Raw genomic sequence first — 19,567 nt, 5'->3', positions numbered from 1 at the left:
GCTGCAGTTATTGCAACTACCTGTGAACACTGCACCACTATTAGTAGGTATTTGAAAGAACGCCCAGACAAGGGCTAGAACCCACCGATAACATAGGTAGGCTACTGCTCAGTGCCCGCAGGTACAGGACTGCAGGTACGGAACCTAAGTGGTTGAGAGAACCTGACTTCGCTGAGGACCATCCACCATTGCTTCATGCTGGGTCTGATGCCCAACCGTCCATCTCCTTGACTTCTTCTGTGGCCTACTCCTTTGAGTAATAAGCCTTACCCAGTGGTCACCCAAGGAATATGCAAGGCACTAGCTTCTTAGGAGGTCTTCTTCTCCTCCAGCTTCTCTTTTTCCTTCCCCACCACCTCTATGTTCTCCATACAGTCTCACTCACCAACAGCAAGAAGAATTAGACCTAGGAATCCTTTATATATGCCCATCCATCCATATGGCCAATTTGGACATTGTGTTCTGTACTGTGTGCACACTAGAAGCCATTACCCGTCTAGGCAGTCCTTGATCCTGCCATCTTGTTGCTAGGAGAACTCTGCAATTATCCCAACCCCATTCACCATGCCTGCACTGCGACCTATGTGGACCGAAAGTAGCATACATACAGAGTTTACTCTCTCTCCTAATTGGGTCATACACTCCTATGAATCGTACCACTAGCTATTCACTTAATAGGTATGGATCCCAACACCAGGCTCACTCAACAATGGAACAAAGCTTTCACAACTGGGCTTCGCGAAGTTAAAGACTAAAGGACCTTAAATAGTGATAACCAATGATAGCGTTGTTGCCACTAGTTTGCCCTTTAGTACCCTGAGCAAAGCCATTGCTACATTTTTCTCACTGCTAAAGAGGATAATGTCGTTACCAAGAGCTTTAGGAGCAGTGTTGACTTTTTGTACCTTTCATCCTTACTGTAACCCCTCACCAAATAAATGGGTGTCTGTTGAGGGTCAAAGTGTGGGACAAGGGGTCAATCATGTGATGATATCAAGAATCAAAGCGTATGTGATGTCATTTCCACTACTCATGTACATTTATTGGGGAATCGATACCCACCCTTTTAAACATCCAGCTCAGTAGCTGATCCATGTGAAAATGCAACCCCCGAAAGAAAATGTGGGATAAAGCCATGTTACCCACTATTCCCATGTATAAGGGTGGCAAAGTCTCAAACAGAAATGCTATCTAATTTCACTGAAGTTTACTTCTGATGAAGGGCAAGTGGTTCATATTTCATAAGGTAGGAACATTTCTTAAAATACTGACTGCTATATCATTGGCACAATAAATGTAAACAAGCACTGGCATAGCCAATAGGTCTCACCATTGAAACCTATCCCTTTGCAAATACCTTTTACTCATGCTGTACAGCATCCCCGATGCTGTGTGGCATGGCTAAATAAGAAAAAGATCCATCTCTGATTAGCTTGTAAAAGCATTTTTGGGGGGAAAAGTGGTCGGAGGAAGCAATACAGCTGAAAGGTGTAGAAGCAGCATGGGGCCAAGTGAGCGAAGCAACATGGGCGGGGGCATGGAAGCAACATGGAGGTCTGTAGGGGCTGAAGAGACATGGGGGCCAGACGTGACATGGAATGTGTGGGTGGGGGGATAACATGTAGGGTGCAGGAGAGGACAAACATGCGCAAGGTAGAGCAATATGGAATGCAGAGGATTGGGGAGGGAAACATACATGCGAGAGAGAGAGCATTGTGATGCTTGAAAAGGGGAGAAACACACGGGGAAGAAAGCAACATGGGTCGGAGCACATGAGGGAGAACATCACTGAAGGGTTGGGGATGAACCACATGGGCGAGAGATCGAGCAAGAGAAGCAAGGCATACTAGGGAAACAGCTGGAAAATGTTTGTTTATAGTGAAATAAATGAGTAGTGCTTAAAAAAGGACACAGTAATGAGTCCATGCTCCAGGGGAGGGACAAACATGAGAAGAGTAAGGAAAGACCACACATGTTAATGAAATAGAAGCAAGGACATGTGAGTGACAATGGAGACAAACAATGGTAAGGAATGGGTGGGCTCTAAGCCTACCGCAAGCTAACAATACATAAAAAAAAAAAAAAAAAAAAAGGATAAGTATGGATGCCATGTCAAAATTAAATTAGCAAAACATGCAAATCCAGGAGCCACTCTAACACCCCATTCCAATGACCTAAATTACCAACACTAGTTAGTCTAGCCGTTGCATCTTTTGAACATGAACCACATAATTATGAAATCCTGAGAAGTAAAAAGCGCAGTGGCCTTCCGGGAAAAATCTTATGTGATGTAACCCTCCGCTCAACTCGAGACCACAACTTTTTGGTATTTTGGGCAATTTCACCAATGGCTTTGCCCTCCATTGCACTCCTGAAGATGCTGCACCCTTGCTCTTTCGTAAATGTTTTTCCGTACCTCCTAATTTTTTTTCTGTAATAGCACCAGTGCCTTTAGTACTAATCCTGGCTGCATTGGAAGCCAAACACTACCACGGCTAAAATTGTATTCATTTTATTTTATTTATTTTATTTAAAGAGTTTTATATAGTGCTGGAGGGAATCCACGGCCCATCTCCCTAATAGCTAAACCAGGTAGCTCCATCGGGCATCATAGTTCAGTTCAGTCTCAACACATTGAGAGAGGAGAGAAGGAGAGACATAAATAGAGGGAGGATGCGGGAAGAGACGACAGGAGAGACGAAAGGAAGTACGTCTAAAGACCGACTGGGTAGGTGTTGACCAAGGAGGGAATCCCCGAACTGTCTCTCCTATAGCTAAACCAGGTACCTCCATCGGGCATCGGACAAAATAGTTCAGTCTCAATACATTGAGAGAGGAGAGAAGGAGAGACATAAATAGAGGGAGGGTGCGGAAAGAGATGACAGGAAAGACAAAAGGAAGTCTGTCTGTCTCTGAAAGCAATCCCTTAGCCTGTAACCAACCGGGAAAATGCATAGTGGCAGAATGGCCAGTCCGAGCCTGGCACTTCTGTTTTTTTCTAGATGTTGCGCTATGGTCCTTTTATAAATATGTATTCCATTTTCTATTCACAGGCGTCCCACTGCTTAAAAGGACAAATAAAATGATAATAACCCATCGTTATTATCATTTTAGTTTTCCTATTGCAGTCAGCAACTCTCGGGCAGGGCCTGCCAGAATAGGGGGAGGAGTGGTTTGCATTCCCTAAGTGCGCATGACTGCTTAGCTGGCCCAACACTACTGCTTGGCCGGCCCTCTTGGGCAGTCCAAACAGTCATGCGCACTTTGCATCTTCCCACCAGGTTATAATGCACAGCCTGGTGAGGAACATGCCCAGCCTCCGATACCCCATCTCAGTGCTGAACCAACAGCTTTGTGATTGGTTCAAGGGAGCCTGGGAGCCCGGGTGCTTCCTGCTGCTTCCTGTTGTGGGACCGGAGACAGGAGGAAGAGGACGGAGGAGAGGCAGCATCCGGCCATTTTCAGGCAATTGTTTATTATTTCTTCTATTTTCGTACCCACCACCCGGGTCCGGTAGCAGCCCCTACTGCTTTTATTTGCTTTTGTAAATTACTACCCATACCTCTGTAACCTGTACGGACTGCAGCATAACCTGTTTTCGCTACAGCAGTGTGCTGCTCTCTAGGGTAGGTCTGTGCTAAAGAAATACCTCTTAAAAAATATGTTAACTACCAGCATCAACATCCGTCCCACGCCTGTTTCTTAAATTTTTCAGCTTGGGCACCTCTTCTCTTGCCTTGGCAAAGTCATAGTTGTTCAGTATTAGGCAAACTCCACGTGGACGACTGCTCATTTTGTAAACCTGGTCCACCTGAAAAAGTGATCAAAGGAAAATGTGACACAAGAACAGACATCAAGAATTCCTTTCACTAAAGCACCTAACAGGGGCTGGCGATTTTATTTTTCGATTGAAGCTTTTTATAAATATTAAAACTATCTACTAGTTGTCAATAGGTGAATGACAAACATGTTATGTGATCCAAGTCATAAAATCGCACCGAATTGAGAAAAATGGCAAATCAAAATATGACACAGAAGGCAAACTGAACCATCTCTGGTTTTGCATTAGAAAGGAGGACATGAAGCAATACAATAGATATTGGGACAAAATAGCTTTTGCAAAGAAACAAACCTTCATAACAACTTAACCCACACATTAACCCCAAAATAAATCCCTGTCCTCATCCTACCGGTCCCTTCTCTTAAAGCTAATTTTGGGGGTGGTAAACAGCAGATAGTAAAATGGTTGTCTAGCTTGAGAGTTCCAGACGCCCTCAATCAAAAAGCCTCAATTAACACACCTTGAAATTCAGATTTATGAACGGTGCAGAGGTCTATGGTGTGTCAATGTCTAGGGTAATGGATCGTCCCCCTTCGACCACTGGCTCTCATGCACTAAAAGTGATGGCATTTTGCAATATCAAATGTGCGAAATTCGCCTAAAAAGGAGAGCTTTACAGTGCTGGGACTGGTGGGGCGACATTTATTATGCTTATGCTGTTTTCATTCCATTCCTTTTCTTTTTTCTGTTGTCATCCGTGTTTTTCTTAATTATGTCCTCGGGTTAGGAGTAATTAAAAAACAATAACACCTTTTTTTGTTTGCATCAATATGAACCTTATTTTCCTGTGATGCGAATTAAAATGATAAATTGTATCTATACTTGTTCTTTTTTTTTTAAACAATTTTTATTTGCATTTAAATTTTATAGGCAGCATTACCCCCCCACTCCCCACCCCGCAGAACAGATAACAAAATCTTACATTTTATTGATTATAACAAATATGAAGAAAAGAATATACATTTGTTCAGTGAACATGAAGCTAACATACTGAGAACAGAGCAGAAAAAAAAGGAAAAGAGAGACAATAAATATAAAACCTAAGCGATTCAAACATTTTATTCCTCTTGCATCCAGTCTAACAAAGGTGCCCAGATCATCATGCCCTTATTTCGCTTTGTCCTCCCTTTGTTTCTATAAATCGCCACTTCCAGGTTGCAGGTTGCAAATAGCCTAGTTCTCCATTCTACAAACGATGGTGCTAATGGATCTATCCAGGCTGACCCGATGCACAATCTAAGAACAGCCATAGCTACAAAGATAAGCCCGTGCATTGAATGTGGTCGGGGTATGTTGGACGTACCTAATAGAATTTCTTCAGTTGATATGTTAATACGGCAATGTGCAAGGTTGGAAAGAAAGTCAGAGATTGTCGATATAACATTCCCTAATATAGGACATGTAGCAAACATGTGAGTTAAATCTGCTGATGGAAGGGAACACCTAGGACAGTGTGTCCCGTTTCCGTTCCCCCATTTTGCCAATTTGTCTGGGGTATAATAAAGTGAAAAAAATGTTTTATAAAATTGTGCTTGGAGTTTCATGGACATTAGGGTTGATATTGCCATCTCCAAGGCTTCCAAGGAGGTTCGTGGAGAGATGCCAAGTCTACTTTGCCATGCCTCCGTATGTTTCTCCATATCGTCTGGCAAAAGTAAATTAAACCCTTCATATATCTCGCCAATTTTAGGGGCTTTTATGGATAATAATTTGTCCATAGTTTGCCACGATTGAAATTTAATGCGACCTCCCCCTTTCTTTAAAATAAAATCCTGCACTTGGAGGTATTTGAAGAAATCTCTATTAGATAGTTTGAACTCGATTTTTAGTTCCTCAAACGACTTGATACCATTCACAGAAAAAAAGCACCCCAGTTGTTTTATCCCTAATTCGGCCCATCTATTCGATACTAAATCTTGAAATATTTCCAGGAGATCCAAATTCTGTATTATAGGTGTATAAAAAGAGTACCGGCCTAAACCAACTAGTTTTTTAACATTCCGCCATACTTTAGCAACGCTAGAAATAGTCTTGAATTTCACCTTTTTAAAGTAATCATCGTTTGAATGGCACCATAAGCAACCTGCACAGCCATCTCCCAGAATAAGTTCTTGCGGAGTGGGAATATTATGGACGTCGGTGTCTTCTTTTAAAAGGTATGCACTGTATCTCAACACTGTTGCCCAATAATACAGTTTAAAGTTTGGCAGTGCCCATCACCCCTGATCTCTAGGTAAAGTGATCCACCTGAGTGCTCTTCGTGGCTTGTGATATCCCCATATAAAACGTGAAAACAAATTATCTATATTTTTAAAAACTGTTTGGGAGAATTCTAGGTTTATTGAGCGAAAAAATAGAGAAACTTCGGGAAAAATAAAATTTTGACGACATTAACTCTCCCCCCAATAGTGAGCTGTAAATTATGTAAGCGTAGTAGTTCCTTCTTGGTGCGACTTATGAGAGGGTTAAGATTATCATCAACCATGTTTGCGATATTAGCATCGATACTCATGCCTAGATAAATTGCTTTATTAATTATATGTGGATCTTGCATCATAATTTTATTATTTATGATGATCTGGGTTTTACTACGATTTAGTTTATAACCCGAGACTTTGCCAAAAGCATGGGCTTCTCGTTCTATCCACTTAATGGCGTTATTGGGGTCACCTGTGATAATAGCTATATCGTCAGCATATGCCAGACATTTGGTTTCTACGTTACGGTCTTGAATTGGGGGAATTGAATTGTTATTTTCCAAATTGTGAATAAATACATCAATATAGATAGAAAATAGGAGGGGCGAACAGGGGCAGCCCTGTCTTGTACCCCGCGTGATGGCAAAGCTTTCAGATAGAGACCCATTGATTAATACGTGGGCACTGGGGTTTACATAAAGCTGTTGAACTGCAGTATCTATACTTGTTCAATGTGCACCTGTCAGCTAGGGAGCAACAGTCGAGTCTGTTAAATAATATGCTACGGTTATTTATTTATTTTAATTTAAAAAATGTATTGCAAGCTTATGGCCACGGCATTTAGGCACCACGGGCCCGATGTAGGTACCTACATCGGGCACCACGTGTATTCTTTTTTCTTCCTTTTATTTTTGTGACATATATTTGGGATGACAGACTCGAGAGGACATCCTGCAGGAAAAACATATAGCTACTTGTAAAGAATGGCTTTTGAGAAACAATGGGGCATATTTACTAGAAAATGTCAGAGTGCGGATCCCTGTCAATTTTGGCAGCGACACGCTCTGATATTTTCACATTTCAGGGATGCAGCGTATTTACTATTAAGCTTACTAAATTGCTTAGCGCCACCTTGTAAATATGGAAAATGGAGCTACCCAACTAGAGTGTCGGAAAAAGTATTGCTCCAGTGGCGATAGGGGCTTGAAAATATGCCTCAAAGTACTGCAATGAATGGTCCAGATTTCATCAATGAAAGATGCCATAAAGGAATCTGTTCGTGCCAAGAAGCTGATGAGTCCAATAGGCTTTGTCTATGGAATCATGATTCCAATAGTGTTCACCAACGAGTTTCTTGCCACTGAAAAATGCTGTGCTAATTTGAAGATGGCCGAATGTCCCATTTGGTCAAACTCTTGGCTCCCACACCTCATTTAGAATCAAGGGAACTGCCTGGTTTCTAATGATGGGGCTCCAGCCGACTCTGCCTTTGGCAACACTTACCACCAGCCCATCTACCACATGGTCACTGGCATGTCAACTTCAGAAGAAACCCCCTGATTACACTCGGATGTCCTCTGGTTTCTTCAGTGTATAATATGGATGGGATATAGCCTACGCACAAGATGTTGGGTGAGGTTATGAGGTTGAAAGACATCTTCAAACATGGCGCTGAGAATGTCATGATGCCCAAGCAAGAGGTGTTGCATTGATTGTAATAACAGATAACTCAGACATGCATAGCCTAGAGGAGGCAGGTAAGAACCAGAGTCAATGGCACATATTACAACATTGGAATCTTGAGAGCTCCATTAAAGCCAATGGCGTAGTCTAGAATATGCCCAGAGCTGCAACATTCCAATTTAGTCTTTCTGCTTCTCCCATTTTAATTAAGAACATTCTACCTGTAGTGGGTGGAATTTTCTAATAACCCTATAGCCCCTCTGCCTCGAAATACATACCAGTTTTTAAAGTCCCTCTCCTTCGTTATAGGCCCTTGCCTGTGGCACAGGCCTCTTATTCGGGTTCAGGACCTTTAACAACTGATATAGACAATGGCTGCAGATTATAAGGCAATATTAGAGAGCTAGAATGTTGAGAGCTTCATATATAAGCCCGGAGCACCAACAATCCAATGTTTGTCTTCATGTTTCTCCCTTTTTAATTTAGATCATTCCTTAGTGGGTGGAATGTTTTAATAGCCTTTTAGCCCAGTTGTTAAAGACCCTTTCACTCCTTATAGGCCCTCATCACACTCCGGTTCAGGGCATTTAACTACAGGTATAGCCCTTGACAGCAGCTATAATTCCCTATTAAATGTCCTGGGGGTCCCAATGAGCTTTTGCTGAAATCCAAGCTGACCATTGATGTATAGATTCATAATTACACTCACAGCTTCTGCTTGCTCCATCTTTTTTCTTTTTTTAAATTATTTTATTTATTCAGGTCAGCAGAGATACGACATTACACATTTGCATAAAATTGATACGAGTAATCTACAGTTTACAGGGTACATGCATTTCACTGAGAAACATAGACATCGACATCATAAGTATGTTCCCCAGAGTGGTATGCTGCTAAGAGAGAAAACTTAGTGACTACAACCATCAATTCCCTGGAATCCCGGGCCGCCATCCGTCACGCCTCATTTCCCCCAATCTTTGTGTTATCCTCCACCCCATCTGATACAGGGAGGTCCCACATTAAAGTTTTACTAAAGCACTGCATTATACCATCAGTCAACATTTTGTGTAGAGGGGATATATTGCACAAACGGTTCCCAAAAATCCCTAGGTTTAGAGGCCGGTGGCAATTGCCGTTGACATCTTACCTGAAGCAGCTCTGCCGCAAGTCTCGGAACGTCACTGATGCACACGGGCATTGTCCCACCATTACCGCCATTTTCTTTCACTAAAACAATTCACAAATAATAGAACACTTATGGAAGGAATCAGATGATGTGCTGAGTTTCCCTTTTTGAAATGCACAATGGAGGGAAGACTCTGGTCAAGCATATTATCAGAGGGCTTCTTCAAGGAATTACCAGCTGTAATTGGGGTGGAAAGACTATACCTGTTATTGGTGATCATATTACTGTTAGTTACACTACGGTAACTTTTGTCATATTGGCCTTGTTATGGTCATTATTATTAGTAATGTCACTATGGATGATAGTGTTGTGTGCATTATTAATTGAATAATACAATAATATTAATGTTGTTATGAGTAATAGTGGTAGTAGTAGACACATTAAGAACAATAATAGTGAATATTAATAATAATAACCAAAATGATAATAATAATAGGAATAATACAAATGGCACTGATAATAATAATAATAATAATAATAATAATAATAATAATAATAATAATAATAATAATAATAATAATAAGTTGCTGCAGCACATATGGAGCACCTTGGATCACAGAATTAGGTTCTAGGAGCTAATCCTTACCTTGTGTCCCCTGAAGAAGATCTGTAAATGGCGAAACAGCAGCAGTAGCCTATCTCTGCTTCATATTGTAAAAGTATTTATTTATCATGCTGCTGCCGCTGATGTGGCCCGAAGTGCTGCCATGCAGTGTTTCAGCTGACTGCCTCATGGAAGGAGTTTAATCTTGTTATCCAGATGTATAACATTATAAAAGTGTAAATAAGGTACTTCACAAGCACCTACTCATGTGAATGGCATTTTATCACAATCCTACTGAGCTTATTTATTAGTGGCAAGACCTTTGTCTAGGAGCTCCACGTGGCTACGTGTCCAGCATACACTGCTTCTAATCCTCAGACAGGTAGTGTCAGGGGACCTGCATAAGTTCACACAGAGATCAGGGTGTCGCCCCACTGCAAATCAAGCAGCCACCGCCTTCAAGCACATATGCAGATGAAGTGAGGAGGGCAATGTCTGGGAGAATAACACTGGGAAATAATTAGCAAGTCAGTAATATGAAAATGTTATAATAGATGGGTTCTGCAATCCCTGTATAAAATCCTGTCTCTCATGTCTGAAAAGCAACTTGTGACGCACCTAGTCGCCTATATTATAAAGAAATGACATCAAAACTCAGCTGTAATAATTTTTAACAGTCTAGTTCTGAAATGCCTGCTGCCAATGCCAGCAGCTGTGGGCGAAAGCAGATCAGGTCAACGAGCATAAATAAAACAGCTGTTTATAGAAGGAAAACGAGACATGGCATTTCTTGCTTCTGCTCCATTTGTCTAGCTGTATAGTGGCAACCAGACAAAAGATATCTATTCCATCATGTTTATTGTTTGCACTCCTTAGGTAAATATAGACAAGTTAGAATATTTTTGCATTGCATTCCCAGCTACTGGAACTTTCTTTTAAAGGGCTGCCTTGTATAAAACTGAGTCTAATATCTTCTTGCAACAAATATCTCATAGTATTTTTTTATGTGTTTAATTTTGCACTAGAGACTCTATTTTTATTTTTCATGTTTGCAACCATGCTTTCTCTTTTATACGAAAGAGCTTGGTAACAAGGATTTCAGTGGCTTGAGGGAACAGTGATGGTGCGACCATGTGTTTAAGGGCTAAAGTACCTGTCATACATAAGGATATTCAAAGTCACTTTGGAATTCCATAATCTTATAGAGGAACTTTTTGGGGTCTTGCGATATCCTTATCATTTATGGTGGGGGCACTTTATCCGATATAATAATAAATGAGATCCTGCAATCCCTGTAAGAAAAGCCTGTCAACATGTTTTTTTTACAGGCGACTTGTGACTCACCTAGTTGCCTGTAATAAAGAAATGACATAGCCGCTCATCTTTGTTAACATACTACAGTTGTGTTCTGATATCACAATTCCTGCTGCCAGAGACATCAAGTGAGGGAAAAGGAAGGACACAGAGCATAAATAAAGTCCGAGTTTCAAAAACAAAACATTGCTTTTCCTCTGGTCTGTTTTTCTGCTTGATCGGTGACAAGCAAGAAGAAGATATTTACAAGTTTATCTTTGCACACTTCAGGAAATTATAGGAAATATAGAATCTCTTCTATACATTCTGAGGGACACTGTTTTTAAAAAACGGACTTATTAAACTGTTTCTAAGATCTTTTTGCAACCGATATCTGCATGCTTTTTGGTGTCTTTAACTGCAGAGATTTTACCTAAAAAAAATTATATTTGTAAACATGCAATCTCTTTTATATGAAAGAGTACCACAACAAGGATTTAAGTGGTTTGTGGAAAGGGTGATAGTTTGACTATGTATTGTAAGGAATAAAGTACATACTGCCATAGATTTTAAGGATATTTTAAGTTACCACAGCGTTCCATGACCATATAAAGTAAATCCACCTTCGGCCTCATCCCTCTATATGGTCACAGACGTCCTCAGTGACTTACGGTAGCCTTATAATGTATAGTGGGGGTACTTTATCCCATGTATAATCTTAAATGAAAGCTTTGCCATCCTTGCTTTCCATTCGCCTCTGTCCTTCTTGCGTGGAGCCTACTTCTCCTGCAATGTCCTAGCTGGCCTACCCAGACACAGCTCAACCTAGCTGTGCTGCAAGGGTGTGCTGGCCCGAAGGACAATCAGTAGCCTGTGCACCAGGTCGGTGCCTCAGAAATACCTCTGGGGAATAATCATTAACATGATCAGCAGGAGCAGAGGATGTAGTACTTCATTTAGACTTTGTTGAGCCCTTGCTATAGTAACATAACTCGCCATTCATTGTGTTATTGCACAGCAGTAATCATGATGTTACTGCAAATTCTGACACGTTAAGCATACTAGGCAGTAATAGCGCTCCCACCTGTTTTCCACATTTACAAATGCTGATGGGCACACATTTTTAGTGCAGAGAAGTGATATTTTTACGATATAAAAATCGTGTTAGGAGTCTATAAAACTACCTTTTGCACATTTCCCCACAATTTTACCCACCTCTTATGTCATTTTGCCTTCGTATTTGTTGTGTTAAAATTAGGCTTCAGCTATAATACTTTCCATTGGGTGCACCCACTGACATTCTATTGTTCATTACATAATTTATTCACTCCATTCGCCCTTTCTTCATTCTAATGCTCATTTCTTGGTTATTGAAGTTGGAGGGTATTTAGTTTATTCAAGTTCTGACTGATTCCATTTGACCGTGATGCGTCCCATAGCTCCCTGACTGGCACATTGCTTCCGCCGTTCCCTCACGCTTTGATTTAGGCAGTCTTTGTATCCTGCATTATACTGTTCATTCCCCCAAGTGCTTTCTGGCGCTTGACCCAATTGTTTATTTCATTTATGTATAATACTTACATGTAAAACAAATGCATAAAAACCTGTCTGCAATTTTCTTATTAGTGGGCAAGGACACAATTCTAGCAGTTTATTAATTTTGGCACTTCTGGAAAACATTACATAAAACCAAAAAACTATGATGCACCATGTTAGACCTGGCACCCTTGGCGTGGTTTTCCCTGACTTTTTGCCTCTACCTCCTGTGTTTTTGCTGGATTTCGTATTTGCTCATTTAGATGCTTTGGGCACTTTGCCACTGCTGGTCAGTGTCAAAGTGCAAGTGCTCCCTGGGTAAATTGTTATTGTGATTGATTATCCATGATTGGCATATTTGTCTTACCAGTAGGTCTCTAGTAAAGTGCACTGAGTGTGCTAGGGCTGGTAACTCAAATGCTACTACTGGGCTTGCAGAACTGATTGTGCCACCCACATAAGTATCCCTGAAAAGATGTCTCAGGCCTGTTACCACAGTGCCTGTGCGCAGTTTGTTAACTGCCATGTTGACCTGGCCAGTGCACCCACTTATCAGGCCTTACCCTTCCCTTTTCTTACACATAGGACACTCTTATTGTAGTCCCAAGGTACCTCCCTGGGCAGGGTGCAATGTATGTGAAAGGTAGGACATGTACTAGTATGTGTAACATGTCCTGATAGTGAAATACTGCCAATTTCGTTTTCACTATTGAAAGGCTATCTTGCCCATAGGAAAGAATGGGGAATGCTGTGTAACAGTTTTACAAGCATATCTTTCCAAAGGAGTCAGATAAGAAATTAGAGTGTGGTATCCCTGAACTCAGAATTTAATAACACATCTTTTAGGAAGGATGGTTTTTAAATTCTGTGTTTGAAAATAGCACTTTTAGAAAGTGACTATTTTCTTGTTCAACCTTTCTGTGTGCCTCTGCCTGTTTGTGGATTGACCGTCTGGGTGAGTCAGCACTAGGGCTGAATAGGCTGATCTGCGTTTGGAGTGGTGGGAGGAGTAGCACCTGAGCCTGAATGGGGCTGTGCCTGCCTTCCACAATGCTGGCTCCACACTTGTGGTGTGTCTGATGGCCCTGGCCCACACTAACAAATCAAGAAGTTGTGCACTGGCAGAGTACACCCAGAACCCGGTTGGTCGCGGTCCAGGACCCCTTACACCTATAGAACAAAGACGTTTGGGGTATAAATATGAGAGCTGAAACCCCTGAACTTTAGATCTTCCTGGAATTCAAGAGGAACCTTTGCCGAGGAAAAGAGCTGGAGAAACTGAAGAGGACTGCCCTTGCTTGTGTTCTAGGGCTAACCTGCAGTTACTATTCTGCCAAGGAAAGCAGAAGGAATTTGCTGTGTGCTGTGTCCCCTGCTTGAAGAAGATCTCCAAGGGCCTGAGGAGAGCTTTCCTCCTGTTTTGAAGTCCCAGGAACAAAAGGACGTCACCCCCAGCTCCCCTGAACTCTGCTGTGTGAGTTCTGACCTGCCTAGAGTGCTTAACCCAGTTGTAGGGCCTCTGGAGGTTGTTTGCTGCTGTTTGGGAGCTGGAAGAAGAAGGAGAGTGAAAAGAACTGCAGAACCCGTCGCATCGCTCTTCTTGCAGCACCTTTAACCGACGCAGCTCAACGGCGCAAGATTTCCATCGCATTGCCGTGCCGCTGTAAAGATCGTAGCAACGCCTGTCGCTGCTCCAAGAACTGACGCATCAAGGAATTGCGGCTGAAGAAGACCGCCGCCGCATCGATCGCTGTTGCATCCCGAAGATCTACGCATCATACCTGTGCGAGACGCTTTCCCGACGCATCACCTGCAAACCGGACCCAGCACAAAGACTCGACGCATCACTCCCCCTACAGACCAGACTCGACACAACCCGTCCGCTGCGTGCAGCGGGGCTCTTGCATCGCCTCATCATGGTCTCAGGAATGTCGCATCTCTTTGTTTTCCGACGCTGCAGCTGTTTGGCTTCGGAACTTTTGTCGCTTCTACAGATACTATGGTGCAAAGTCACGCATCCATAGATTTCTATGATACAAGTTCTTAAACCTTTTTTTTAAGTCATAGTTTTAAACTGTGTATGTTGGATTTTTGTCGTTTTGGTCTTGTGTAGTTTAGATAAAGATACTTTATTTTTCTAAACTGGTCTGGTGTCCATATGTGGTGTTTTCACTGTGTTACTGTGAGTGTTGGTACAAATACTTTACACATTGCCTTTGGGATAAGCCTGTCTGCTCGTGCCAAGCTACCAAGGGGGTGAGAAGGGGTTATCTAAAGTGTGCATCCCCCTTACCCTGACTAGAAGCAAGGGTCCCTATTTGGACAAAGATACCTACCTCTGCCAACTAGAGACCCCTAGTTCTAACACACCACATTCTGAGTTCCAGTTGTTTTTAAAGTGACATACATCAATCAGTTTAAAATATAGTTTTGCACCAAATAGCAAGCTGCATTGTGAAGTGTTTGTTTTCAGGTGCAGGACCGGGAGTCTGGAATAAGTAAAATATAGGTGAATTCCTGATTCTAAGAATGTTGGCATTGAAAGCTTAGGACACATGCATTGGATGTCCTGGAACACAGTCATTGCTATGGGTGTATACAGTGCTTAATTTTAGATGTGCTTTCCGGTGCTCAGCACCAGCACTTAATTACCAAAACTGACAGTCTGCCACATGGCAGCGCTGTTTGTCTAATTTAGAAATTATGACAACAACAGTTGCTTATTGATGCAATATGCATTAAAATGACTAATACTTGCCGCCCATGCCATTCTTATAGCTTTGGGGGCCTGGAATAGTCCAAGTAGTGATGTCATGAGCCTACATTTCCGTACTTTTAACTGAAATAAAATAGTTTTAGTACTGCTGCCACGTGGGACTAAATAAACAAGTTAGCATTGACAGGTGCTGTCAGGATTTTTCATGGTGATTCCTAGTGAAGGCTGGTCTCCTACAGATGTAGGCCAGGTTTTTTTAAAGTGATGCTTCCAGTGAGGTATCAATCTGGAGAAGCTTTGCTAGGGTTTATTGCAAGTCTTACTGGTACACACCTATTCTTCAACGGAGAGTTGGTTAATCATAAATCTAATATTTCAGAGGACACTGAGAAACATTTGAGTTTTCTCAGCATAATTAAATACTTTCACTCTACAGCTCTGGAGTAGTCCAATACTTGACAGCATAAAAATGTCAGACATGAGGGGTGACTAGACCAGAGTTCTGTGTCATTACATGTAGATTGACTCAATGCTTTTTATGCAGCCTTGTAAGTCTGAAGTTGAAATATAAGTACCACGTGACTGAAGTAATACAGCCAATAGATATGGGGTCTGCAACCCTTTCTGTTAGAAGTGTTACAAAATCTTCATGAGGCACTAGCACATATTTTCGGTTTTTTGATGGCAACCACATTAGACAAAATTACATTAGTGGCTTACACGTGTAAGATTACCACTGTAGGTAGCCACTGCACTTCTTTAGCCTGAGCTGTGATGTAGGTATGCATGTATCAGTATAAATGTCTCTACACAAGTGAAAATAGAACAGTGATAGCAGCAAGATCCCGCTGGAACCTATGAAATATCAGCAATAAGTCTATCTCCCTTCGCATGAATTTTCAACGATCAGCTATCAATCAATCAATCAATCAATCAATCAGATTTATAAAGCGCGCTACTCACCCGCTAGGGTCTCAAGGCGCTGGGAGGGGAGGAGTCCGTTACTGCTCGAAAGGGCAGGTCTTGAGTTGCTACCTGAAGGAGAGGTGGTCCTGGGTCAGCCGTAGGTGGATGGGGAGGGAGTTCCATGTCTTGGCCGCCATGTAGGAGAAGGATCTTCCTCCGGCAGTGGCTCTTCGGATGCGTGGGACGGTGGCGAGGGCGAGGCTGGTCGATTGCAGCTGGCGGGTGGGCGTGTAGAAAGTGAGGCGGTTGTTGAGGTACTTGGGGCCCAGGTCGTGGAGAGCCTTGTGCAAGTGGGTGAGGAGTCTGAACGTGATTCTTTTGCTGATGGGGAGCCAGTGCAGGTCTCTCAAGTGGGGGGAGATGTGGTTGTGGCGGGGGATGTCCAGGATAAGTCGTGCGGAGGCGTTCTGTATGCGCTAGTGTCTTTTCTGTAGTTTGGCTGTGGTTCCAGCGTAGAGGGTGTTCCCGTAGTCCAGTCGGCTGGTGACGAGTGCCTGGGTGACCGTCTTCCTGGTTTCGGTGGGGATCCATCTGAAGATCTTTCGGAGCATGCGCAGGGTGTTGAAACAGGATGACGAGACGGCGTTGACTTGTTTGGTCATCGAGAGGGAGGAGTCCAGGATGAAACGCAGGTTTCGTGCGTGGTCCGTTGGCTAGGGGGTGGTGCCCAGGGCAGGGGGCCACCAGGAATAGTCCTAGGCGGAGGGGGATGAACCAAGGATGAGGACTTCAGTCTTGTCTGAGTTCAGTTTCAGGCGGCTGATCTTCATCCATTCGGCAATGTCTTTCATTCCTTCGTGTAGGCTGGCTCTGGCGGTGGAGGGGTCGTTGGTGAGGGAGAGGATCAGCTGGGTGTCATCGGCGTAGGAAATGATGTTCAGGTTGTGTTGGTGTGCGATGGCTGCAAGGGGGCTCATGTAGACGTTGAAGAGGGTGGGACTGAGCGAGGATCCTTGGGGTACGCCGCAGATGACTTCGGTGGCTGCGGATAGGAACGGGAGGAGGCGGATTCTTTGGGTTCTTCCGGCGAGGAACGAGATGATCCACTCCAGTGCCTTTTCTTGGATTCCGATGTTGCTGAGGCGCTGTATCAGTGTGCGGTATTTTGAAGGAAACAAGTGGTCCTTAGCATATACGAATAAAAATGAGCAAAGATATTATATAGACCACAGTGGGCTGCTATATAGTACAAAAATCCCTTGTCCAGCCGGGCAGGGATAATTTATTCATTTGATACGTTTTTTCAATAAAGAAATAAGACAAGTAACCAAAATAAGTAGGGTTACAGTAGGGCACAGTCCTGTGCCGTACGTGAGGAGGAAATAAAGAAGACAGTAAGTGAAAGAAATATCAGGCAAACAAAGTGAGCTAACAGGCCACTGACAAGAATTCAAATTAACAGTGTGTCCTGGAGTGGATCAGCCATACATTAATACATTAGATTCCTAAGTATGGGACACTCTAAAAGGAGTCGACGTTTCGATCCCAAGCTCAGTTATAGGGGGATCATCTTCGGGACTTTCACAATCATAACTTTTGCCTGAATAAAACCTTTTAACATATAACCGCCTGTTTGGAAAAGTAAAAAGGAAAAAACAAGACAAGAATGCAGTCAATAATTACAAAGCCATGTCCAGCATTAACTCTCCAATTACAGTATTCGGAATCGCGGTGAGGGGTGCAGCCACAGAGGCGTGCGCATTCCGTGCAGTTTGTGTGCAAAAGCTTTTTGTAACCGTTTTTCTGTATCTCAGGGTGTTTCTTATATTTTGTGACCTGCACGTGAATGATAAGGTGAGGTCGTGGTGGTGGCGTAGTGGCCGTGGTGGAAATTGAACCGGAGTGAGTTGTGAGAATTCAGCAATCGATGGGAGTGTTGTTACCGTCAGAGAGGTGCCTCAAGGGACCGGTATATATTTAGTAATAGAACGTACCAGACTTTTGTCTGTGACTGAGGTTTATTCTTATTGGATGTCCTCAGTAATTGGGGTAGTGCCCGTCATCCTGTTGAAAAATGGAGGACCTTGTTTTTATTTTTAATATTACGGTGTTAATTATTTCACAAAGGGTGCGATATAATAATCCATTTACCATGTTGGAATTTCAATTATGAGCTGGGCTTCAAACTTGTGCAGCGGGGATGAGGCTCAAGTCTGGTATACCGCAGTACCGTATGTAAATCTAGTTGGACTGTGGGGACAAGAATAAAACCATTAAGAGGGGTGTCTTTCTAAATTCGATTCTGGGAAGGGCAATGATTCAGTTCGGACATTACCTTTGAATTAGCACTTGGAATTATAATTGTTATCCCGTGGAGGCACGCTTTTCTAAGGTTTAGAGCTGAGAATCTTTCTATAAATTTGCTATGAAAAGACAGGCAGGTGATTAGTAAACAATTTTCGGTTAAAGATGGCATATATTGCTCTCTCGTACATGGACAAGAGGATGGTTATATGGTAACCTGAATTGATGTACAGCGGGTGGTTTTATGGCATGCGAACTCGGAAAACAGGTCTCCGTTTTCCTAGTTGGGCGTCTCGGTCTGAATCACTATTGGTTCGAGGGGATAAAGGGTTGAGCTCTAAAGGAGAAAAAGGTGTGGCAAGATTTAATAAATGCAAAAATTTACGTGATTTTTGGCGGGAGCGTTAGAGTGAGGCATACTTAGCTGCGGTAATTTCTTCTGTTCACAATGCGGCGCAATCAATGGCGCAGGTAACCTTCGTTAGGGCCAGGAAATTAAGGGAGGTGCAAGGGAGGGGGTGGGGTTGCCACAAGGGCAAGGGCAAGGGTGGCAACGAAAGGCAGGGGCGGGGGGTGGTGATTAAAAGGAAAAATGTGTTTGCAAGTTTTGACGTTTTATTTTGGTGTAGAGAAAATGACACTATAATGTTAAGGAAGATTAGAACAAATAGGAATAGGATCTTACCATATATGAATTTAATAATTAATAAATGATTAAGTTAAGAATATTATGTTGGAATGTCGATGGCCTAAACAATAAAAGTAAAAGGAATCTAGTAAAAGAAGAGATAAAAATGTATAATCCGAACATAGTGCTGTTGTCAGAGACTCATATAAAGTATCAGGATAGAAATTGGCTTACACAATTAGGTTATGAATTAGTTATTTGTACTACGTTGAACGAGACCATAAGGGGGGTTGCTATTTTGAAACAAAGATCACTGCAACTAGATACTATAAAGACTGTGACTGATAATAGAGGTAGATGGGCAATAGCACAGATTCAAGGGGCTGAAGCAAAATTAGTACTGTGTGTGGTGTATGGCCCAAATATTGATAAACCTAAAATTTATGAAGATCTAAGCATAGAATTACTAGAATTGGAAGGGGAAACCATTATTGCCGGAGATTTTAACTGTGTGATGAACTATAAAATGGATTCAACGGGACCAAGGAATTTTAAAAGAATGCACAAAGTTAGAATGGCGATTCTAGAATTGGCTAGACTAAACAACATTAGAGACATATGGCGGTCTAAACACCCTAAGACGCCAGGTTATACCTATTATTCTGCCCCGCACAGATCATGCTCTAGGATCGACATGATTTGGGCTTCCGATAATACTTTGGAAAAATGCAC

General features: G+C 42.4%; 1 protein-coding gene across 1 annotated transcript in view; it reads right to left on the bottom strand.

Annotated features, from left to right (window-relative positions):
* Positions 1–19,567, bottom strand: part of LOC147730437 (caspase-8-like) — a 199,637-nt gene that overhangs the window by 47,949 nt on the left and 132,121 nt on the right. The window contains exons 8-9 of the mRNA XM_086955249.1: positions 8,870–8,949; positions 3,673–3,811 (exon numbers count right to left, since the gene is read on the bottom strand). Of these exons, the coding sequence (XP_086811375.1) occupies positions 3,673–3,811; positions 8,870–8,949 (219 nt within the window). The remainder of the gene's footprint in view (positions 1–3,672; positions 3,812–8,869; positions 8,950–19,567) is intronic.

Source organism: Lissotriton vulgaris, chromosome 2_1 (assembly GCF_964263255.1).
Source record: "Lissotriton vulgaris chromosome 2_1, aLisVul1.2, whole genome shotgun sequence".
Lineage (NCBI taxonomy): Eukaryota > Metazoa > Chordata > Amphibia > Caudata > Salamandridae > Lissotriton > Lissotriton vulgaris.
Note: the sequence above shows the minus strand (reverse complement) of the source record. Positions and strands in the feature narration are given on the sequence as shown.